This window comes from Homalodisca vitripennis, chromosome 4, assembly GCF_021130785.1.
Source record: "Homalodisca vitripennis isolate AUS2020 chromosome 4, UT_GWSS_2.1, whole genome shotgun sequence".
NCBI classification, from domain to species: domain Eukaryota; kingdom Metazoa; phylum Arthropoda; class Insecta; order Hemiptera; family Cicadellidae; genus Homalodisca; species Homalodisca vitripennis.
Genome location: NC_060210.1, coordinates 175,479,688 through 175,505,238, shown reverse-complemented (window position 1 = coordinate 175,505,238; position 25,551 = coordinate 175,479,688). Strand labels below are relative to the sequence as shown.

At 32.5% G+C, this 25,551-nt stretch overlaps 1 protein-coding gene across 2 annotated transcripts in view; it reads left to right on the top strand.

Moving 5' to 3' along the window:
- The window catches only part of LOC124360702 (serine/threonine-protein kinase pelle-like), a 76,528-nt gene that overhangs the window by 6,495 nt on the left and 44,482 nt on the right, over window positions 1–25,551 (top strand). The window contains exons 3-6 of one of the 2 annotated variants that reach the window (XM_046814532.1): window positions 6,158–6,331; window positions 9,025–9,200; window positions 17,355–17,598; window positions 25,333–25,511. In XM_046814532.1, coding sequence (XP_046670488.1) covers window positions 6,158–6,331; window positions 9,025–9,200; window positions 17,355–17,598; window positions 25,333–25,511 — 773 coding nt within the window. Of the gene's footprint in view, window positions 1–6,157; window positions 6,332–9,024; window positions 9,201–16,336; window positions 16,502–17,354; window positions 17,599–25,332; window positions 25,512–25,551 lie in introns of those variants that run through there. The other variant, XM_046814533.1, reaches the window with a different exon arrangement.

Below are 25,551 nucleotides of genomic sequence, written 5' to 3'. Positions count from 1 at the left end.
TAATGGGTCATCAACCACACAGCCCTGATTTAGCACCCAATGACTTTTTTTTGTTTCCGCTCATCAAAAACAAACAGCATGGTTAACAATTTGAAACACCAGAAGAAGCCGTTTTTGCGTTAATATTTTGGAACTACCTTTTTTATACAGGGTGAGTCAGAAATATGGTAAAATATTTTAAGACGTGGTTCTAGAGCTAAAAATAAGAAAAAAATGTTATATAAAGGTAGGTCCGGAAACGCTCCATTACTGAGTAATGGCTGGCGAAAGGTTTTGCTTTGTTTTCAGTTCACCTGGTGAAATTATGTGATTCTGAAAGGTTTTGTTCTTACTTTTTAACTCAAATAAGATGGATTTATAAAGAAAATCCCCTGAAAAATCAAATAAAACCACTCTAGAAGTTGTAGTGTGAAAAGTTTTTGAGAAAAAGTATGAAAATTTCCAAAAATCTAATAACAAAAATACCGTCTTAACTGTTTGATGTCGATTAAAATTGTTAAATGACCAATAAACAAATTGTTTTTCCTAATACAGATTGTAGAGAATTTAATTCTGAAAACAACCATAATAAGCAAAGATAACTAAATGTGTAAAAAACCTATGTTATTGACTCCTCACGTATGACACTACACAGCAATTTTTTGCTGTTTTATAATAAGGAATGAGTATCTGATTGGTAACAGCTGGTAATAATTAATAATTTAAACAACAACTGTTTAAACAGTTTTAAATAATAAATAATCAGCAGGGCATTTATTATTAGATGACATATGTCACCTCATTGTTGAACAAAACAACAAACTGTAAAGATACTATGTGCTCGTGTTAAGTATTTTAACCAGTTATTTCCATCCATTTTATTAGTGATTTTGTGTTGTGTGTTTAATCTATTAAAAATGGAAGGTAATGTTCATGTGTATTCAAACTCTGAATTAGCAGACATGCATGTTAATGTATGGTTTGGGACGCTGCAATAGTACTTCAGCAAGACGACTGTATCAAGAGAACTTTCCTAACCGCAGGTATCCAAGCCCAAGATATTTGCCATTATTCATCAACGCCTATCTGAAACAGGTTCTTTGAAGTCTTCGAAGCATAGTAATGCAGGCATCGCCCGATCATGTAATACTGTTGAATTAGAAGAGTTGGTTCTTAATGAAATTTATGATTATCCTGAAAAGAGCACTAGAGAATTGTTAATACAGTTAAATGTCAGCCTATCTAGTATTCGGAGCATACTACACGAGTACCAGTTACACCCATACCACTTCCAGCATGTCCAAACTCTTTTGCCACAAGACTACGCTCCCCATGTTGTTTTTGTCGATGGCTTCTGTTAAAATGTGCTGATCCAAATATTTAAATACAATTTTGTTTACCAATGAGGCTCACTTTACAAGAACAGCTATCATTAACTTCCATAACAACCACATTTGGGCAGACAGAAATCCTCATGCTATAAAACCTAATAGCCCACAACATCAGTTTTCAGTAAATATTAGAGCTGGAATCTTAGCAGATCATTTAGTCGCATTCGTGCTTCCTCCCAGACGTGGTATACTTGAACTTTTTAAGAGACGAGCTACCTAACCTGCTTGATGATGTATCTCTGCATTTGCGCCAAAACATGTGGTTTATGCATGACGGGGCACCTGCGCACTACTTTCTGGCTGTTCGTGGACACCTACATGAGAGTTTCACAAATTAATCGATAGGCCGAGGTAGACCAGTTTCATGGCCAGCAAGATCACCGGACTTAAATCCTTTGGACTTTTACCTTAGGGGACATTTAAAAACATTAGTTTACTCTTGCCCAATAGATACCATTGAAGAACTCCGATTAAACATTTCTAATGGAATAGAAACCATTAAGCAGACACCTGGAGGTTTTGAACGGGTCCGAAACTTGATGAGAAGACGCCTGAACTCGTGCAGTTCGAACAACGGAGGTCATTTTGAGCATCATCTTTAATCTTCCTGTGACACTTAAAGCGATTGTAGATGTTTAATGTATTTAAAATAAATTTTGAACTAAAAATATGTTTCTTTTTCACGAGCTGTTAATAATCAGATACTCAGTCCTTATTATAAAACAGCAAAAGTTTGCTGTGTAGTGTAATACGTGAGGAGTCAATATCATAACTATTTTACACATTTAGTTAACTTTGCTTATTATGGTTGTTTTCAGAATTAAATTCTCTACAATCTTTATTAGGAAAAACAATTTGTTTATTGGTCATTTAACAATTTTAATCGACATCAAACAGTTAAGACGGTATTTTTGTTATTAGATTTTTGGAAATTTTCATACTTTTTCTCAAAAACTTTTCACACTACAACTTCTAGAGTGGTTTTATTTGATTTTTCAGGGGATTTTCTTTATAAATCTATCTTATTTGAGTTAAAAAGTAAGAACAAAACCTTTCAGAATACTTAATTTCATCAGGTGAACAGAAAACAAAGCAAAATCTTTCGCCTGCCATTACTCAGTAATGGAGCGTTTCCGGACCTACCTTTATATAACATTTTTTTCTTATTTTTATCTCCAGAATCACGTCTTAAAATATTTTACCATATTTCTGACTCACCCTGTATATTTGTGGGAGAGAGACGGTTACCTTTATATGGACGTAATCCTATAAGGACCTTTGCACCTCCTTTACTTATGTTTGTGCCCTCAGAATCTGAGACTTTTACAGAAGCCAATCAAATTTGAGGGCTCCTGTTCTCTGATGTCCTTGGGGCTCAGAAGATACACCACTAGGAATTTATCCTACTTTTAGAGATTGCAGGACAGTATAGCCATATGTGTTCTGCTGATTCTTCTGCTTCTCCACAGAGTCTGCATTCATCGTTTGCTAAGGGACGTTGTGTCAACATTCATAATATCAATCTTATCCTCCTTACTTTCTTCTGGCGAGCTACCCACTCTTTAGCATAAGGAGAGATAAACATTTTAGATTGTCTTAGTCCTGAGACCCTACTCCAGTTTAAGGATCTAATCCTATTTCCATCTTTTACGAGAGATTTGCTGTAGGAGAAAGCTATTCCACAGCCTGGCTCAGACCCTACCATTAGGGATTCTGTACCTATTTTGGTAAGGGTATCTGCTTTTTCATTTCCATGAATACCCTTGTTGCCCGGCACCCAACCGAGTGTAACTCTGTTCTTCTTTATCAGTTCCACTAGAAAATTCTTACATTCCTGTACTGCTTTCGAGTCAAACGAGCAGGCGTCAAGTACGTTTAGTGCAGCCTGGCTATCAAAGAGGCTATCAATTGTGCTCTTTTTGGCCTCATTTGTATGAGTCTTCTGGTGCATGATTCTGTTGCCATGACTTTGCTTGGAAGACCGTAGCGCGTTTTCCCAGGGGCAATGTTAAGTTAACTCCTGGTCCATATATTCCAAATCCTGCACTAGAGTTAGGGCGTGATCTATCTGTGTAAAACTTCTGGACTCCTTTAATAGAGTAGGCCTCCTTATTACTCCATTTTCCCTATCTTCAATAGAAACTAGGTTTGGTTTTTTCAAAGGAGTTTTCTTAACCTTACTTTCTGATACGTAGGTTAATATTTCGGCCTCAGGAAACTTCTGAGTTATTTTTATATGCCCTTCTGAGGAGGTAGACTTGATCACCTTTTTACCAGAAGCTTCATAGCACTTACTGTCTTCCTGACCTCCTGTCTCAGAGGAGTGTATCCCAGTACCGCTTCACTTGCCAGAGTTGGACAGGAACTAATTGCTCCTGTAATGCTTTTGCAAGCTCACCTTTGAAGACTCTGTAGCCTCTTGGCAAATGTTTTTTTGTTCTTTCAGCCACCACACTAAAGCGGCATATGTGACCATTGGTTTTATTATTACCTTCTGAGATCCAATAAATCATTTTGGGCTTCTCTCCAAAGAGTCTTTTACAAGCCCCGAGGGCCTTTGTTGCTTTGAATAATATGTTTTCAATATGTGGGTTCCATTTTAGCCTTTTATCCAGAACTAGCCTACCCCTAGATACTTGACTGCAACTGAATGTTTTATACTTATGACTTTCAGAACAGGCTGTACAAGCTCGAACTCTCTTTTCCTGGTAAAGGTTATCATACTTGCTTTTGATGGGTTAATCCGTAGACCTCCCCCTTGACACTAGTTGCTCATAAAGTATAGGGCTTCTTGAGAGAGGCGTTCCAGTGTGTCTTTATTTTTTCCCTTCACGATAAGCACCAGGTCATCAGCTTAGCATATTAGACTTATTCCTCTTTCTTCTACTTTTATAACGAGTCCATCAACTACAAGTACATTAATAATGACACTATTTAAATGTTTGTTTCTTTATAAACTGAAAAATATTTTTAATATTTTAGAACATTTAGAGCTGGAGTTGGTACATTAGTTCAAAAGCACAGTCCAGCAAACTAGAATAGTTCTTATCGACTGCTTAAAAGGGAGTCTTCAGAGTCAAATTTTGACCATCTTATGTTTTAAGACATTTCTAAGGTAAATGAGTACTTACCTAATCGCTGAAATATAAAACGATGTGAAAAATGTTGATTATTCCTTATAGAATGTACTCACTATAAATTTCAACAAATTGAAAACAATAAACAATGTTTACACAGAACTGGTAATTACATTAGACATGTTCTTGTTAAATTTTTCTTCTTTTTTTTTGCTTTATTTATTTATTTAACCTGTACTTTGCCCTTGCTTAACTAGCTATTGATATAAATAAATAAACGTTTGATTTACAATAATTGCTATTGAGTTTATTTTTCACATACAGGGTTTCGTGGATTATACTGCCATGGGCACATAAAAAAAAATTATATCCAACATAGGAAAAATTGAGGTACATGTTAAATTTGAATTTATACAAAAATAGGTTTGAATTTTGAAAGATTTTGAATCATAAATTAGGTAGATCTTACTTGAGTTCAAATCCAGTTTTACTTTGTATGTTCCATTGACACTTATTTACCTTCCAATCATCCTTGTCGGCTTAGTGTAGATTTAATACTGGTAGTAGTAATCTTTGCTGATCTGAGAGTTCTGGTTGTCATCCAATATTCAAGTGTTCATCATCTAGTAAATGTCTTTTCTGTTCTTGGATTCAAAAATCGAGATTCACCGATTTAATACAAATAATAAAAGTATTACTGTATTTAATAACTCAAATGTTTATTAACTTTGATGAGAAATGCTTTTTCTCAGTCTCCTATTAAGCCATCATTCAAAAGAATAAAAATTCCATTATTGTAAAGTCACCAGCTGATCTAAATTCACTGTATAACTCCAGGTGTTGTAAACTTACTCTGCATAACAATCTCCTTGATATTAAGATTTAATGTATTCTGTGGTATTTGGTCTAAAGAAATTATTATTATTATTTTTTTTATCTGATGATTCAATTTTACAATAGTTTATGTGTTTCTATCTTATATGTATGATAATTTGTTTTATGTTAATTTTAACTCTAAAATAGGTTGCTAGTTTTCCTTAATTTTAAAATCTATTGATTTATATATGTTTATTGTAAGTTATCAAAATTGCATGGGTGTATGTTCTTCTTCTTGTATGTGATTCCTGTGTGTGTGTACTTATGTGGTATAAACTCCTAAGTTATTTATTAATCTTTTATAAACAAACATAAAATAATATGAACTATTAACTTTTCAAAACAAAAATGTAACATTCTTTTAATTAATATAATAGCTTTAGAGACCAAGATGGAATTTTTCGCTACTATAAAGATCAGTGGGGCATTGCCCGGAAAGTTTTTGAAATAATAATAGGCCCATATTTATCCCTGGGACTGTATGAATGTCCATGAAAAATGTCAGTGCAATCGGTTGAATATTTTTCGTGTGAAAGCAAAACAAACAAACAAAGGCACTTTCACATTTATAATATTATTAGGATATAGAAATGCATTTTTTTCACAAAACACAATTTTCTTACTCAGTATATTCAATGAATATTTCCACCTAAACATATTTTCTGCACCATCACAATACTTTCTCATATGTTTTGTAATTGGAGAAAATAAAAATGTGTTGTGCCCTTAACATCTAATTTTATTATTTTAATGTCATGCCAAAAAAAATCTTATACTGAATTAATTTTACTGTAAGCAAAAATGTTATTTTAAAATTAAATGTATGTTTATCAGGTGGTGAACATATGGGATTTGATTACACGTACCTTCAATATATCCGCAGAAAAGATTCACCCACAGATGAGCTATTGACTTCATGGGGAAATCAAAACCATTCTGTGGATGACCTTTTTGTTTTGCTTTCAAAAATGCAGCACTATCGTGCCATGAGTTTATTTAAAGATCTTGGTAAGTATATTAACAATGTAATCTGTTATTGCTTGAATTTACATTTGAACCCTTTAATGTGGTTTTATAAGATGGTCTAGGTCGGTAAAGTCACTGTGTTGTAGTGGTTTGGATCAGATGTATAAAACATTTGATGATTTTGTTTATATTGAACCAGCATATGCATGCTGCTGTAAATACATGGGACAAGCTATTTTCATCTGATTTCAAGCGTTTAAGTTTGATGATGTCATTTGAGTGTTTTTAATCTGAGTTTTATTCTGTACATTATTTATAAAGTTCTTCTAATGATGTAATGGACCCAGTAGGGATCACTTCTGGCTGGTTTATACCTTCCAGTTGAACCTACCACTGGGCACAGCAAAAATATGTGTTACTTAAATCTGGGCAACCCTATGGATGTCCATGAGCGGCACAGGCACATCACTAACCACAGATGTCAAGATTCTGGGGTGCAAGGGCAATTCTATAGGTCTAGTCTACTGCGGGAGATGACTGTTGGAGTTTGGTGGGGTTCATTCCTTAACTATCAGAGGTTTTTGCTAGCCTCAACAAGGGTGTGCACCTGCCTGCTTTGACTGGAAAGGCTGGTTCAGAGCTGGCCTCCCCTTCTTCCGGGGGGACATGACTTTGAGATTAGTGCCCTAATTCTTCCTTATGGATCTCGATAGGAGGTGTTCCCTACCCCCTAACCTTACCCATCCTGAATATTCTGTCACTCCGGAAGCAGCGTTAAGGTTCTTACAGGACTAAGTGCAATTTATAAGCTTCTTGTCCTAAGAGAAAAAAAATGTAATGGATTAATTTCTGACGGAGAGCTGCATTTTTTTTTTCTTATGGTGCAATCAAATTATTTTATTTGCAAACACTAAGCCTCCTTCATAATTGGCATAGTGACTTCTTTGTCATGACAGATAAAACTTTATGCAGATTATTTTTATTAAAAATTGTTTCAAAACGTGCATGGACTTCTACATTTTATAACGTTCCGTTGGTTCACAGTTGTAATATTCAATTACATTAATGCAAAATAAACCTCATTGAAGCAAACAAACAGATTTGAACTAATTCAATTGTCATAATTTAATTATTACTCACTTTTTTCCACTTATGACAAAAAGACGAGGGAACCCCTCAGTACACCTAGTTCTGAAAGGGCCTTTATGCTACTTCCATATTGATAGGATTGAGGTTGGGGTGGAGCTGCCTCCTGTCGAGATCTCATGAGGACTCATGCAGTAGCTCAGCCATACTTACTTATGTTTAGGCTTTAAAATAAGTAACATTAGGGCTTATTTCCCCAAAATAGTTAAACTGTTAAGGAAAGTTTAACTGGTGGTTTAAGCCAACAAGGGCTTTCCCCATAAGCTAAACCTTTAGTCTGATTATGGATTAATCACAATTTACAGTAAACCGACTGACTAACTTCACAGACTACCATTTGTTTGTTCACCTTCACTGCCATCAGCTCAGACATTGTTTATTTACACTTTGAGATTATGTGACTTGTTTCCGTTGTGAGAAATCATGGTTGAACTATTAGGAATTTAATGAAATTAAAGCTTTTCATTTTTAAGGGTGTTCGTATTTATTTGCTCCTTTTACAACATCATGTAAATTGTTTTTTATTGTTCTAAATAAAAAGAATTACAAAGAAAGTTTATAATAAATTATTAAAATTGATTCCTGATTCATGACTTTACACCATGTTAGTTCTATTTTGGTAGTCTAACTACTTACTTTATGTTGTGGCAAATAAAATACAATAATGTAATCTTTATTCAAATGTAAGTAAACCTAAAATGTATTATACATTAAAATATTCAACAGGCATAGATAAAGTTAGATATAGTTGTGTAGCAGTCATTTTTGGATTTTTCTCACCAAATCTGCTATACTTATGTGTTTTAATGACATAAAAAATCTTGAATCTGCAATATTACAATATTATTTAAGAACAGTTATAAATTTCAATGCATTAAGTAAATTTAATTGTATTAAATTTTAAAAAAACTATGCCTAATTCACTGTTTTTAAAGTTATTGATCCTTTTACTTGCAATAGATCAGGCCTTGTATTTTCCATTTTAAAACAACAGTTTGCCATATCCTCTTACCAAAAAACAGTTTACACAAACACAATCAACAGATGATGTCATGCAAATCTGAGCCAAATTTAGAATTGAGCTATTTAAACTAAACTTCTCACCATTTAAGTTTAGGGAAATTAATCAGTGATTATATCTTGGATCAAAATTAAAAAACTAGTTCACTTTAATGGCAGATTATTTCATTTTTGGGAAAGTGGTCTAAGGAAGTCCCACCCAATCAAACAGTCATCCTTCACAGTCAACTAGACCTTTGTCTTTGTTACCTAAGTAAATACATTTTTGCAGTTAATGATGTGTTGCTCCTGGACATCCATTAGGTTGCCCAGATTTAAGTGACTCATGAGTTTAAAAAAACCATCAAATTATAGGATAAAATTGAAAACAATAAACAGAGAATGAAAATATTCAAATCATGAAATGTGCTTGAAATAACAAAAAATGAACCAATTATAGATTGCAATTGAAAACAATAAACAGAGAATAAAAATATCCAAATCATAAAATGTGCTTAAAATAATAATTTAACTGAAGACATATATATATATTATAATTTAATATAGTAATACCTAAAACTTCTGTTTAGTTCAAGAGCAGTACCACCATCTCTTAAAGGAAGGAGAGGAACTGATGAATCACCATCAAGCAAATAAAGCTGTTGATAATAGACCTAGTCTTAGACAGAATAGCATTAATACACCAGAAACTTCACAGGGAGCTGCAAGACAGTCTCGTGACCCAGTTCTTCCACAAACTTTTGAGGTAGGCTAATAAGAGGCGTTTTCAGAAAGTAGTACTATTTCATTCTACTGCCACCGTAGCGCTGCAATCGGTGTTCCGCACATGCGTACTAGTCATTCTTATTCACTGGCTATCGTGTTCTTGCAAAAAAACAAGGCGAAGGCACATTGTTTGCTGCTCTGCAGTTCTGGTTAGCATAATAATGAGATTATTTGTAGAACACAGTACATACCGTCATTGTCCATCTTATTGCAATTAGTGCAATGTTTAAAGTGTCTGCAGTCTTATTAGAACCATAATACACATAAGAATCAGAATCAGAAACATCTTTATTCATATTAATACACATGGTGTACATAAGAATGGTGTCAATCCAATATAATAATAAACATTATTAACATTAACATCATTGTTAACAATAGTAACAGGTCACAATTCATTATATAATACAATAGTTTCATACTAAAATTATTAAAATTACAAATGAAAATTTAAAAAATTAAAGTTAAAGAAACAAAAATGTAATAAAACTGTTTTTTTTATCCATGTTTTCCACCATGGATTTCAAAAAATTCAGAAAACGAATACAGGGGAAGGTTAGTTAAATATATTTTTAGTTTAACATTGAATAAATTATTATTTTCCAGTAATTTTATGTAGTTTGGCAACAGTTGAAGAATTTAGCTCCATGTATTTGGTTTTTTTTTACAAAAAAATTCCAAATTATGTCGGATGACTGCCATATTATTTCTATTTCTTGTATTATATGAGTGGTTTTTACCACATTTTTCAATATCATTTATTCGATTTTTCACTGACAGTATAGTGTCATATATGTATGCACTATAGACAGTCATGATTTCTAATTGAGGAAAGTGGTTTTTTACGGATTTCATTCCATTGTAAGCCGAGCATAATACGAATTGCCTTTTTTTGTACAGTTAGGATTGAATTTAAAATTTCTAATTGAAGTTGATCCATATAGGGCAATACCAAAAAACAATATGTGAATGAATATGAGAAAAAGTATAACTGACTTCAAAGTATTGTTTGTACATAATTTTGATATTCTTCGAAGAGCATAAAGACCAGAACCCATTTTTGAAAGTACATTGTCTATGTGTTTATTCCATGACAATGAGCTATCCAATGTTAATCCCAGAAATTTTACCTCCTCGACTTTTGCTATAGAAATTTGATCCATTCGTATACTAGGATTAATTTTGTTTCTACACCGGTTAGTATTAAATTCAATATAGTTTGTTTTGGTTGGATTTAGAATTAAATTATTTTCTTGGAAAAATTGATTTAAATTGGATAGACTAAGAAACGCATCCATTTCAATGTCATACTTAGTTGGTGCGCTTATTCGCAGGAGTGGCATCATCAGCATACAAACATAATTTTTCCAATTCAGGAAGACCTTTTAGGTAGCAGAGAAATAGCAGAGGTCCCAATATGGAACCTTGAGGAACCCCAAAAATGGTTTGTTTTAAAATTTGATTTGTAGTTGATACTTAAAATTATTTTTAGTGTTTTGGTGAGCTATTTCTACAAATTGTTGCCTATTTGTAAGTATGATTTTAAAACCAATTGTATTCATTTTCTTTAATACCTAGTAATGCTAATTTAGACAGTAATGTGGTGTGACAAACACTATCAAAAAGCCTTATGTAAGTCCCATGAACACTCCTATCACTTTATCTCCTCTATCAATAGAATCAATCACGCCTTCTAGAAACTCAGTGGCAGCTGTGACAAACAGATTTCCTTTTTCTGAAGCGTGTTGTATGTTATCAATTAAATCATTTTCTTCTAGATAAAACTGATCAACTGATCAGCCATTGCGCCGCTCAAATATTTTTGATATAACTGGTAGCAAAGCAAGTGGCCGATAATTTGCAGCATCCATCTGATCGCCTTTTTTGAAAAGAGGTTTAATTTTTGTTATTTTAAGTTTTTCTGGAAAAATTCCAGATAATAAGGAAGAATTAACTATATGAAGCAAGGGATCAAATTAGAAATTCCATTACACTTTTAATTACAGGTACTGGTATGTCATTCATATCCAGTGCTATAAACTGTTATTTAAACTGCTAATAATTTTTTACCATATCTTTTTTATCAAGTAATCTACATTTGAACTGATTTGTATATTCTTGTATATTAAAGCTTGAAGTGGTTAAATTAATGTTTAAATTTACTTTGTCCCTAATTATGTTAATATAATACTCATTAAAAAACTTCACAAACTTTTTTAGGATGTGTTATTGTAATATTGTTGTGCCTTAGTTGTATGTTTTTTATGTTTAATTTAGGCTGACCAGATTTCGGAATTAATAAATTTTCCAGGTATCCCTTTGACAATTTTTGGATTTTTTAATTTTTGTATCATAGTAACTTTGTTTTTCTTGTATAATTTTCTTTTTAAAAAGGTTGTATTTATGTTTGATGAGCTCAATATTTCTTTTGTGATTTATTTGTTCTGGCCAGATTACTTTCATGGATTAAGTTCCTTTTTTCTATTTTTAAATTCTTCAGTAAACCAGGGTTTTTTTATCTAAGTGTTTACGAACTTTTACTATTGGAAAAAAAGTATTAAAATATTGTAAAAATATACAAATAAATATGTCATATTTAAAATTATTCATTAGCTGTATATAGTTGTAACCATTTCTCTAAGCTTAATGCTTGTTTAAAATTTTTCATATTTTCATCAGAGAAAATCCTGGAGTATTTGAATTCATTAGTTTGGTGGCTTTTTTATACTAAAGGTTATGATCGTATACCCTAATGAGCTGACCATCGTGATCCGACAACAACGTATTCAAGCACTCGACTTGTATCTGTGATTGTTTTAAAATTTGTTAATACATTGTCAATAGCTGATTGTGTATTTTTCTGGTGATCCTGGTGGGAAATAAGTCAACCAAGTATTTCATATCATACTGTTTTAGAATTTGCTCCAATTTTTTTTTTCCGAGAATTATTTTTTTTTAAGGTATGATATTAATGTCTCCAGATATTATTATGTATTTATACTTATTAATTAGGATGCTTAAGAGGTAGTTCAAACTTTCCATAAATATATCTATGTTTTCACTGATTGGAGACTATAAATTCCCCCCCATACAATATTTTTATTTTTTCCAAACTGAATTTCAACCAGACACAATTCAAAGATTTGATCATTTAAAAGGGATTTAATAGCCCGGAAACATAATTTTTTTTTTACCTTCATAATGTTTTTTGCTAAAATAATTACACCTCCTCCCGTCATACTATCTCTAGAATAGTGAGCATAAATGTTATAGTTAAGGACCATTAAGTCTGTTAATTTCATCTATTTTCATTTTTGTGTTCTGTAATAACTAATATGTCTGGGTTTTAATTTCGTCAATTGTAATTTATAATGAATTCAATTTTGGGAATTAAAGAATTTATGTTTTGGTGAAATATTGTTTATACCAATAGGAGTGTTCTCAACATTATTCATTACACTAGTAACATCCCTAGTATTGAAATTATCATTAAATGAAGCATTGTGCACAATGCTTTCACAGATTTCTACATATGGATCCTCCATACATATGGGTCCCACCATTACTAGAACTAATTTTTAAGCTAACTGTTTTGACATGGTCTTGAAAGTTAACTTCATTGTTTACATGGCTTAATGGTGTTCCTCTTAAAAAAAAGATTTTTGGCTGGAGGGTGAAGGATGTGCTTGAGTCCGTTTGTTTGCATCCACAGCTGGACTTTTCTGATTTTTTGTGGCTTCAGCATAGCTGTCCTCCCTGGCATTGTTTTGGCTTGTATTTGGCCGCAAAGATCACTAGCCGATTTTCTATGTTCCTCTGATTCCAGAGATGGGTCCTTTTTACTAGATATTAACTCTTTTAGCTTGATGTTGAACACATCATGAATTAAAACCGTTCCTTAATACCCTATAAGATTTTTGAAAGTAGGATGAAATGATTATTTGAGCTCCAGTTTGCTTTCGGAACTCAAGAAGGTTCTTTGCAAAGTGTTCTAGCTGAATCCCTGTCCCTCACACATCCTATTGGGGAGCAAATGAGTTTTTTCAAATTGTTGGCCAAAAAAGTATTTTGTCATAAGTGAAAAGCCTTGTTATAGTTGGTGACCGTAGGTTTATCGAAGAATGGTCCTTTGTAATCAAACTGAAGATTGTAGCTCATCGGTTGCTTTCTGCTGAGCGAGATGGTCTTCCACACAATGAACCGTTGCAGGTCTCCCAAAGTGTCTTCTGAAAACCACCGCTACGCCAGCACTCATCTGTCTAGGGTCTTCAAAATCTGACGAAATGCTGTGCGCAAATCCAACTCTCTGGTCCTTGTAGTGTTCTTCAATTAGACACTCCATATTTGTTTCCACAACTTCGATTGGAGGGCTCTCAACTGTTCGTTTTGGGCTAGAGTCCTGGTATACTTTAAGTTTACCATGCCAGATACAAATTTTACGAATGATGAGATGTGCCAACTTCACTTTTCCTTGTTGGTTGAGGTGGAGACCTTGTCTTGTGAAATGGATTCTCTTGAAGTCATCCAGACATAACAAATGTGCATTCTCTACTCTGTAAGCTAGTTCAGCAATGTAGTTGTTTACTTTCTCTCAGTCGAATGTTTACTGGGTGCTTAAGAGGGTAGTCGTATCTGGTTGGGATTGTCGTTATAAAGGCAGGCCTAGATTTACTAAGTTGACTGAGTTTAGACTCCAAATCCTTGTATATCTCGGAAACAGTTACCCTGAAGACTGTTATTACTTCCACCAATGATTACAACTGGATATTTTTCTTGAGTCATTGCCGAATCAACCACTTGACCAAGAGTTGTATTAGCTCTTACATAGCCGAAAACATTAAACTTACCTCCAGTTATACTTTCAATTTTCATTTAGCAAGGCCCTTCCCTTGGCTTGTCTGAGCAAATTAGTTAAATTTGTTTTTTGGGGTACATTACCACACATTTTCTTGAAAATACTTTTTTTTTTATGATTTTTGAGTCTTTGTTATGCAATTTTTTACCATTAAGTACTTTTTTTTGAAGTCCTGGGCTTTTGGAAAATTTTTGAAGTTGGCTGTATCTGATTCTTTTTGTGCACTGAGGTTACTTTCAGATTTAGATGGTCTTAGTAAATCGTAACGATTGCTTGTGGGTAACTGAAATTTGGCTGGGCCTCGCTGCTTTTGTCCACAATGCCGTGAGGATGCCACTTTGAACCATTGACTGTCGCCTCCCTGCCTTCTTTCTCCCCTCTCCTAACACATTGGTTGTGTATTGTCCCTCTTCATGACGTTTTCCAGGCTTTTTGATCATTAAATCATATAGTTCTTCTTTTGTAATTTGTAAAGAGCTGTATAATAACATACGCAATTAATGATCTTTTGGTTATTACTTCTTTTGCACTAATAGTGGGCATTTTGCAAAAAGCCGAAGTTCAAAGCTGAATCCATGGTGATGTCTTGAACTAGGGATTCCACATTCCAACATACAAAGACCCCGCAAATTCAAAGCCATTCGACTGCTGAGGGCTCTTAAGTGACACAAACTCGGAGGTTTCCATGTCAAGACCCAAGTGACTTGCTAGTTTCTGTGCTACAATTTTTGCTGCCGGTAGGTTAAGGTTGTTCAATGAATCCAGGTAGAAAAACTTGTTAGCTGCACGATCGTAAACTAATGTGCTCCAATGCGTCCCATGGCCAACTGTGTACAGATCCTCTGAATCATTTAATGGCATAATAATCACGTTCTTGGATTTCAAGTCGTGATGTTCCGTTAAGAAGGAAGAATCTGTCAGATTTTTTAAGCCGTGTACAATCAATGGGTTGAGAATAAATACAGGATTTTTTTTGAAGAAACCTGTTATTCAAAATTTCTAGGTACGGTTGTATTGTAAGATCAGTGAGGTATTTTTTACTTAATAGCTCTTTTGTACGATCAAGGTTTATTTTTTCTCCGTTGTACCACCCCTATCAGTTCAGGAGTTATGTTGTTAGATCACGCGCAGCTCCTCTGCATCACTTTGGTTTGATTGGGATTCTTGTGGAGTTATGCAGGAATCTGTTACACTTTCAGTTCCATCTAAACTCTCAATTGGAGTGGTGATTGACGTTTCACTGTTAGGGCTTTGACTTGTAGAGCTTTCAGCAGATGACATGGTGGTGCGACCCTTCTTTTTCGCACCAGCTGAAAAATTAAAAGCGTTAACATCCAGTTTCAGACCCTTTTTCCTTATGTACTTCTCTAGATCACCTTTGCTGCGTTACAGTTTTTCCTCCTGGTGATATGTACGAGACGTCAATTCTCCCTGCTGTTAACCCAGATGGGCGCTTCTTTTCCACCCGTTCCCAGCCTGGTGGTACATTACATGACAAGCTGTTTGAGGGAGAAGCCATTTACAATTTTTGTTTTCTTTTTAATATCATTAATAACTAAAATCAAAATAAAATATATTTAAAAATAATACAATGAAATTAAAATACAACTTCACTCAAGACACAAGAAAAAATATTTTGTCAAAAGATAACTAAAAAAATGGCTTATATTTAAGGGAAAAAATTTTCTAACTAGTTTTTCAGAGTAAAATTAGTTTACAGTTTTAAGTTTATTAATACTAAGTATCAAATTGTAATATTTTATCAACAGTTTTAAACTATGAAACTATATTTACAAATTATATTTTACAGTAATTTTTTATTACATAGTTAAAACAACTTTTTATTCCAAAAACATTTGATCTAAATCAACCAAATCTTTTTATCTAAAATTTTAATTACTATTTACAGTTTTATACGTTTATAATATATGTTTATATTATAAAGTTTTAGAAAATAATTAAAAGGCAAATTGAAATATTCTTTAATATAAATATTCTACTTAGTTTATGCCAAGTCAAATATTTAAATTAGTGACAAATTGACTGTGATTTAAATAAATAGAGTACAACTACCAGCTAGTAATCTACAAAGAACAACAATGATTTGGAGAAAGAGTCTGTCAAAGCTATTAGAGATAAGCTGCAAACTGGTGAACAATGTTGTAGATAAGAAGCCTGCAGGTGTCTGGAACAGGTTGTCTGTATGACGTCACAAGGCTGATAGTCAGTTTGAATCGGCAGTGCCACTGGTTTATAATAAAATATGTTTTAATTTAAGTTTTGAGATTTAAAAAATAGTTTTTAAGTAGCTTTTGTAATCAAAAGACTTTTTTTAATGTAATGTTCTCTGTGTGACTATGTTTTAATGCCAATTAAAGTGAATTAAGCACTTCTCTTCCACATCATGTTTTAGGCCTTTCCTTTGAGTGAGTAAACTTTAAATAGATAATTCCTAATTAATAAACTGTTCAGTCAATGAAATTTACTACTTACATATGTAGTTACATGTTAGTTTCACTTATTTAAATAACACTTCCACTTTGAATACCACTGATTTTACAAGTAAATTTAAGTTTAAACAGCTTGAAATTGTATCACTGTTTCATGTTAATTCAACAACATAGTTCCAGAAAGTAAGTGTTAAAATTGTAACATGAAAACAATTAATTTAAACCGTAGATAATTTCATAATCTGTTGCATGAAAACTATAACCGCTACATAAAAACACATAAATAATCATAGTTGCTCCAGAAATGGAACTTTTCATTGGTGCAGCTTTGAAGTGTCTACAAAAAATAATAACGCATATGGAAATGTTCAAAATTACTGAATTTCGTCAATGCAACTGGTCAGCTGTCACGAGTTGTGACTTTTACAAATTATTGTACGTTTTCTTTTATTATTCGTTGATGAATAAAGAACAAACAGTTATGTTTTATATATGAAAATGAAAGTTCAGAATTTCATCTGTTCACTGATATATGCTATATTTGGTGTAAATCTATTTATAAAAATTAAATCATGAGATTAATGAGAATAGCACGTGATATCCGGAAAACCAATGCCTGCCACCTGACAAACAACAAAAAATCATTAGGAATCTGATAGCCACGCAAGGTTAATACATGGAAATATTGTAAGAATAGTTGTAGTGTTATCAAACTACATTGATATGTGATAAATATAATGTGATATTCATCCATATCACAGTATAAATTTGTATAAATATTTCCTTTTTCCATCATGTCTTATTTTTGAGCTTGCTTCCTTTGTTTTAGGATAACAAAGATCTTGGATTAGATATGGGTAATTTGAATTTGGGCCCTGACAGTCCTGTGAATAAGATCAATAGAAAGGCGTTAAATGAAGTCAAAAAACAAAATACCCCCAATCCAAGGAGAAGCCCAAATGTAAATCAGAATCTTAATGCTCATCTTGTACCAAATGATCAAAGTCAGACAGACCATAACCTCAACAATAATCCACAACCCGATAAGCCTACACAAGAAAGGAAACTTTCCAGTAAGTATAATAAATTTATGGTAACTTATGAATAATAAACTAGTCGTCATATGATTAGGATTGAAGATCTCGAATGATTTCACAGTAAGGAATCAGGGATTTTTACCCTGGCAGAATCAACAACGTTGATGTCATGAGGGGTCTTTGATAACGAAAAGGCTGATATCTTGGCAAATCTGGGCTGGGCATTTAATATGATTTCACTGAACCGTTCTGTGAAATTCTTAAGTGCGAGTTCTCTAGATAGATTGTTGTCTTCTCAAGTTGTAGGTCTGATCAGGAAATATGGTTTCTGAGAAGGCGTCTTTATAGGCTCGGGATTTTTAGGGATTGTGGTATTTGCAAAATTATGGATAAGACCGATCAATTCCAAAGTAGCGTCACTAAAAAAACTTATCCAATAGCTGGTAAATTGGACTGTACCTCCAACAATTCAATTTACCAGCTAACCTGTAGGTTTTGTCCCAAGGACTACATTGGGCAAACCTCAAATTCTTTGCGGGTAAGAATGACCGGTCACCGTTTTTCTATCAATCACAAAGACGACAAAAAAATCAGTAGCCTTACACGCTATTCACCATAACAAAAGCTTTGAGGATTGTTACAAACTCAAAGCTATAAGCAAAATTACTCCTTGTGAAAACAGCTCTCGAAATGATTTAAATTTAAGGAATAATGAATTGGCACACAAACTTATATTAAAATCGAAACAACCATATGGACTTAACATTCGCTAAATTATTGTTTTCCACTTGAATAATTAGATTTTGATACAAATTTACCTAAATTCAAAATTATATTATATTATGTTATTATTGTTAAATTAACAACTAATCAAAACTTGTTTACATGTCAAAATTGTATTTACATTTAGAATGTTTATTATCAGGTGTTTCTTCTTTTGTTTGTTTATTTATTCTGTGTATATTTTAACCCTCCTAGTGATGAATATGTTTATTATGAATGATAGGTGCATTTGGAGTGTTTCACTGGGGGTTTCTTAAAAAATAATAACAATTATTAATTTTATTGAAAATACAACATATTATATACCAAAATATTCATAACAACATAAAGAACGATTTTGCAATAAATAAAACTACTTACCTTTGTACATATCCCTTAAATCTTGCTCAAAAATTAAAAAAACTGTTTTTTGAAAAAAAAATTTTTTTTTACTACAAAAACCACATAGTATAAAACTTACTAGACAAAAATTCGAAGATAGCCAATTTTTTCTAAATTTCATGAAGATAAATAATATATACAGTTTTCGTACAATATTTTACTTGAAAAACCTGTTATGATGGAAATATATACAGTATGTACATGGAAGAAACCCTTCCATTCACTCTTAGGCACAACTACTATCATGCTTTCTCTTCCTCCCTTGATACTTTGGTCTCCAAAAATGATCCAATTTATGGAAACACTCTCTATGAACACCAGAATTGCATCCTGGACACTAGAATCGTGATCTTCCCCTTTTTTTGTGTGGCCACATACAATACATAGCCGCTCTTGTCTTCCTGGTAAGCGTTGGAGGGAATGGCCTGCACCAGGATTTGAATTATAATCATCGAGAAAATTGTCTGCACTGATATCACTGTCACTCACATCACTCATTTGTTCTTCTAAAACATTTCTAATATCTTGTGAACGTAAATCATCCGCCATTTCGAACGTATTACGATCGGAATAAACGAAATAACACCGATAAAACACGCCGACACAACTCATAGGTTAGCGGCGCAGCGGTTAGCGGCCGCAAGTAAAACACAACGTCGTAACAAATACCAGCTATTTGTTAATTCTTTTAAACAATTCATCTGGAGACAGATCTAGAGGAAAGAGGAGACGTTTCTGTACACAATGCAGTAAATAACGGCCGAATTTAACCGAAGATAGCCGGGCAGCGATGACAAATTCGAAGGCATGTTTGAACGTCGACGCATCGACCTCTATCATTCATATTAAACAAATGAACGTCGCTAGAGCGGCTTCTATCACTAAGAGGGTTAAAAGTGTACTTGAAAAAGTTGTTAATTACAACGAAATATTGTATGAAAAAATTGTAGTTTTCTTTTGAAACTGCTCTAAGAGACTATATAAAATGGTATATGGAATTAAGAAACACAGCTGAATTTAAATCCGTGCTGTAGAGAAGTCATGGGTGATTTTTATTATGAGTGGTAAAGAGATACTGCCCAATGTCTAGTAGTGCTTGAAAGAAGAGCACAAAGCGTTTAAAAATGATTTTATTCACAATGTATTCAGTTGTACCATATCTAGAGTTAATAGAAAGATCGGTAAAGGCTATTCAGAAAGTAAGGAAAGTATCCACCTGAAGCCGCCATGTGCACGCTAAGCGCGTATATATTTGTGTGCTTGTGCTTGGCACATCAGTCAGCTTCCAACCATGACAACACTGCCAAACATTGTATAACTTTAGGAGAGCTGTCCAAAACAAGTGCTGAGGAAAAGTGTCATCCAAAGTTTTGTTTTTAAATGACAATGCCCAACTTCGCTTAGCAAACCGTACGCAAGAACTCTTGAACTCATTCATCTTGGGAAGTTTTTCTCATCCCCCTACAGTCTTTTTCCAAGTGTTTTTACTTGTTCCTAAAAATGAAGACCTGGCTAGCAACATAGCGTTTTGACAACAATAAGATCACACAGGTGGCAGAATTCTATGACGAAGGAATTTCCATACTTGTCCACCGCTATGATAAGTGCCTGAATTTGTAAGGCGATTTTGTAGAAAAGTAGTATTTTAGTCCCTCTTTCACATGTATATAATTATCCATTTTTCTTGTATTTGGTTTTAAAAAATTCCAAAACCTTCCTTACTTTCTGAATAGCCCTTATATTTAAAATAATTTTTCAAAGATGAGTTTCATTGTGCTATTTACTTGTATTTAAGTTTTTGTTTTAAATATAAGTGTGTTCATAAATTACTCTATCAAACTTTACCATTTGATTTTTCTGATCAAAATAATTAAGAAATGTCATATAAAGTATAGTCCTATTTTACTTTATTTACCATCTGCCTGTCTGTTTCTGTTTTTGGAGAAAAAATTATATCTCTAAATTGATCAAAGGTATAAAGTTAAAACTTTGCTAAATGTTTCGTTTAATTATGATCTAATTTTATATATGCCAGTAAATTGTAACAGAAAATAGATAATTGTTTATTTTACAGTGCAAGTTTCAGTTATGAGTTGATTTATGTGTTTAAGTTTTAGAAAAATAATATATCAGGTTTCAAAACAGTGGCCCTACAAAATGTTTAACCCTCCGAGTGGTGAAAGACGCTGCAGTGTCTATTAAATCTCGTTCGCGAGTGGCAAAGACGCTCTAGCGTCTATTAACGCAAGCCTCTCTTGTTCCGGTATTTCCGATGTTATGCCGCGACTTAAACGCTATATATTAGGTATGGTTAGAAAGACCAGATTCTAAACTTTAATTTGATATAGTATTTAGATATGCTGGTACTAATGGAACTCTTACAAACGGTTCATCCACCTACTGTACTACCTCCTGGACCAAGTGTAGGTCTTCTTCATGGGATTGCTTATTTACCAGACTTTGTGCAGTGTGTGTACACACCAAAAAAGGGGGTAAAAGTCACTTCTGGTGCCCAACTTGTAATTTTGGGGTTCATAGGGAGTGTTTCCCTTACCTGAAACATTATTGGAGGCCTCTCAAACCAGGAAGAATGATGAGGAATGAGGTTGGCTCTGATACTGACTAAAATGCAGTAAAAAACGTGTACATAAAAGTTTCGATCAGCAAATAGTGCGTTGTTTTTAGGAATAATACATATAACGGATACACATTTTTGTTCAGAATTAAATTTTAAACAAAATGGCTATTTTGGATTTGTGTAAAAAAATCAAGTTTAGGAACATTTACTCAGCCTAATATAAAACAAAAAAATTTGAATTTTTATTTTTGGAATTCAACCCATTGGTTTTTTACACCAATCCAAGGTAAGTGTTTCATATTATTACCATTCTACTCTGTGTGTTATGAAGTTTAAATCGATGTATGATATGTCATACTTATATAATATACAGGATTTTATATAAATTTTCTTTTGCGAACATACAAAATCAGTAAAAATGTCCCGCCACTTGGAGAAAAAAGTACTGCCACTCGAAGGGTTAAACTGTAATAACTCAATAGCAGGAGAATTTATGAAAAATGTATAAGAACAGTCAAATATGGGTTATTTTTAGATGGACATTTTAATACCAAATTTATTTTGGTACAACAAATAATTACCAAGCAGTAAATGTTTTTCTTATTGCCATCCCTCACTTAAATTGAAATATACTAATCAAGTTTCATTGTTGTTTATCTGCTGTTTCAATCAGCTAATTGTTGTGTTTAACAGATGAGATTACTAGCTCATTGTCGTCATTTTTTACAACCATTATAAAATTTGTTTGAATGCAGTACATGGTTTGCCAAATCAATCTTTAAATTTTATTTTATTAGTTTATGTATTGTATCCAAATACCAATTATTAGATATTAAATTTAGTTTAGACAATTTTACTTTTATATTTTTACTATAAATGAGATTGTTTCATACATTCAAAAATGGTGATCTAGAAATTTCAGCTGTTAACATAATTGATTTTATTTAGTTTATCAACTTGTTTAAAGTAATAAAATAGTTGTGTAAGCCAATGAAGTGTACAAGTGGGGGGAGGGAGAGAGGAAGCATTACCCTCTTTCTTTTCATTTTGTTTCCCAACATACAATATCTTTGTTGCTTAAATGTTTGTTTTTTTGTGCGTAATAATTGTTGTGTATATGCAAAAAATAAATGTTAACTATTTAACCGATAAATTAAATATGTATTATAATGTTGCAAGTTCTTCCTTTAAAAGTGTTAACACACTATTATTATATTATTGTTATTTTATTTTAATGTTAAAACCTAATGTAGGTTAATTTTTAAAACAATTATATTTCTTTGCTACAAACATTCTCAATAAAGTGTTGTGACAAAAATGCTGAAAATCCTGGGATTGTCAGGGCGCAAAAAACCACCCTTGGATTCCAAAATCTGATCCAGGGATTGCAATCCCTACTTATAAGCCTACATTTAGGCTCAGTTTTGAGATTTGAAAATATGAAATTCCTCAAGTGTATCCATGATCTACTTTTATAACCAAAATTAAGAATATTATCATATTCATTAATATTATTGATTTGATTTTCAAGAATGAGATGTTGGGTAAAGCTTGATTTTTGTTGACCTAATTTTAATTCTAGTAAATGTTCCAAATTCTTTTTACCAAACGAACAACTTATTTTGCCAGTATAATAGGAAGGACAATCGGAATATCTAATTTTATATATGCCAGTAAATTGTAACAGAAAATAGATAATTATTTATTTTACAGTGCAAGTTTCAGTTATGAATTATTAATTTCTAAATTTGGTATGACTTATTGGTAACTAGGTCCAAAATATTTGTTTTGGGCTTCCAAACTCAAAATTTTCTAGCAGAAAACCTACATCCTGATCCTTTGTAACACATCATTAGAGAGGCTGTAAAAATATTGAAGATTTGGGGTCTTCATATTTTTTTAAGATCATGTATTTTAAGTTGAAGTTAAAATGGATTATTAAAAGACTGGAAACTCCTTTTTGAAATACAAGTTCTTCGAAAAAATTAAACTATGGGCGAGTAGTGGTCAGTGTTTACTGTGAGCAGGTAGTGTTCAAAACACGGGAAAAAGTTTGGAACAACATCAATGGAGAGTTATTACATCCATCAGAGACAGCATAAGTTCAGATCTGGAAATCGTCTTGTAAAATCATGAATAATTTGACGACTGCAGATAAGTTTTCCCTTTTGAAATCCCATTTAACCCATTAACCACTTATCACAGTACCGTCTTGTGATGGCCAAAGTAGTACCAAATCACGAGAAGGTATTGTGATGACGACACTCCCTAATAAACATTTTTTATTTTATTTATGGACTTAAATAATAAGAGTTTGTGTATTAAAATTAAATAAAAGAACATGTACTATACATATAAATATGTATTAACCCCAGAAGATTAACACTGAGTTAAAATAATGTATATTTAGTGATGAAGGGTAAGTAAACAGGCAAAGAAATGTCCAAGAAAGTCAAAAAAATATTATGTTTAGATGATTTTGACAAGTGTATCTTCCTGTGAACCATTTATACAGTAATTTTCACTTATAAAACAATGCCTTCCAACCATCAACCTATTCCTAAATGAGCTTGGAGAAAATATAGATTTTAAGCGTGAAAAAAGTAGTCTTTGTTTCGTTCTGAAACATATGGGATTCAGATAGAGAAGAACCCAAAATAGTAGAAAATTGATAATTGAGAACTTATACATTCATGAAAAAAGAATCTTATTTAAGATTAATGAAACATTACAGAGAGCAAAACAGGCAAATTAGTTTTCTTGATGAGACATATGTTCTTTCTACTCATGTTAAATCTCAGTCGTGGTTCGATTAATCAAATAAAGGTATTCGAGTCCCTACATCAAAGGGAGACAGACTGATGCAGGAAACAAAAAGAGATTTGTTCCAAAAGCTTTAACAGTTTGACTTTGTTATAACATTGAGAATAAAGTTGATTTGTTATAATATTAAAATGTAAAGCAAAATAAACAAGACTCCAGGTTAATTTTAATTTTCGTATTGTGTTGAAGTTTAAAATATTGAATCAGCAATTTTAATACTGAAGAGTCTGAGTAATTCTCTTTTTCTATAGCTTTTATAACATTTTAATTTGAATTCCCTTAATGCGTGCACTTAGTTATAAAATAAAAAATGTCAAACACAAATTATACATTTTACCCTATCATAGTTAACAGTTATAGTCATTATTTAGGGTGAATATGTTTATGTTAAGACACTCTCATGGTTTAAAGATGTTCTTCAGATGCTCAATCCTTCTCAGCAAAAACAGCCCAACTTCATTTTCAAAATATTTACAGTTAATTAATTGTTGTTAGAATAACAATTTTGAAAAACTTACAAATTTCTCTGATTAACAACTTAATTCAAATATTTTTTAATATATTTTTATTATATCTAAATATTAATATCAGGCAGTATGATCCAAGCCATGATACAAACGTTCTACATAAGTTTATAAAACATGCAAGTTTTATATTTTAAAGCACTGTTGCTTGTTAAAATACATAATACTATGAGCTATGAATAGATTCATATGATCATTTTGGCTTGTGGCCAATAAATGGTTCTGATTCTGATTACTTATTGGAAGTTGCAATATTTATGTATATTTCTTATAGACATTATTAATTGAATATTTATTAAATTATTAATAGTAAAAGGCTTATTTATATGAACCTGTTTATTAAAAATTTATTTTTATTCAACCGTATTGTATAATGTCATTTGAACCTTCTGATATTGCTTTTAAATAATTAAAATCAATATTATTTGAGGTGTTTAAAAAATGTTCAGCTTAAAGGAAAACATGGGTTGAATGGCATTAATATATTTTTATAGTCAGGTGTTAATAGAAGACAATCCTCACAGGTATTATTTTGCCAACAACGTTTTGGGCATGGTTAGTAGTGAAAAGCCCACGAGCATAGTCAGCCTAACTGTACTTATTTGTTGTATTGATATTTTGCTCATATACATATGTCAATAAAGGAGTAAAGCAGTTTTCACGTGGTGTGATTTGTTTCAGATGTGTCTGTGACAAGCTCAGTAATGGAAAGCCTCACTCCGTGTATCAGCTATGAAGAGCTTGAAGTAGCAACCAATGGCTGGAACACAAATTGCATATTAGGTAAAGGTGGTTTTGGCACCGTCTATAAGGGTACCTGGAAAAACACATTAGTTGCAATTAAAAAGTTGGAGACACAGGTTTGTTCATTGTCCAATCTTTAGCTAAACTATAAAATTG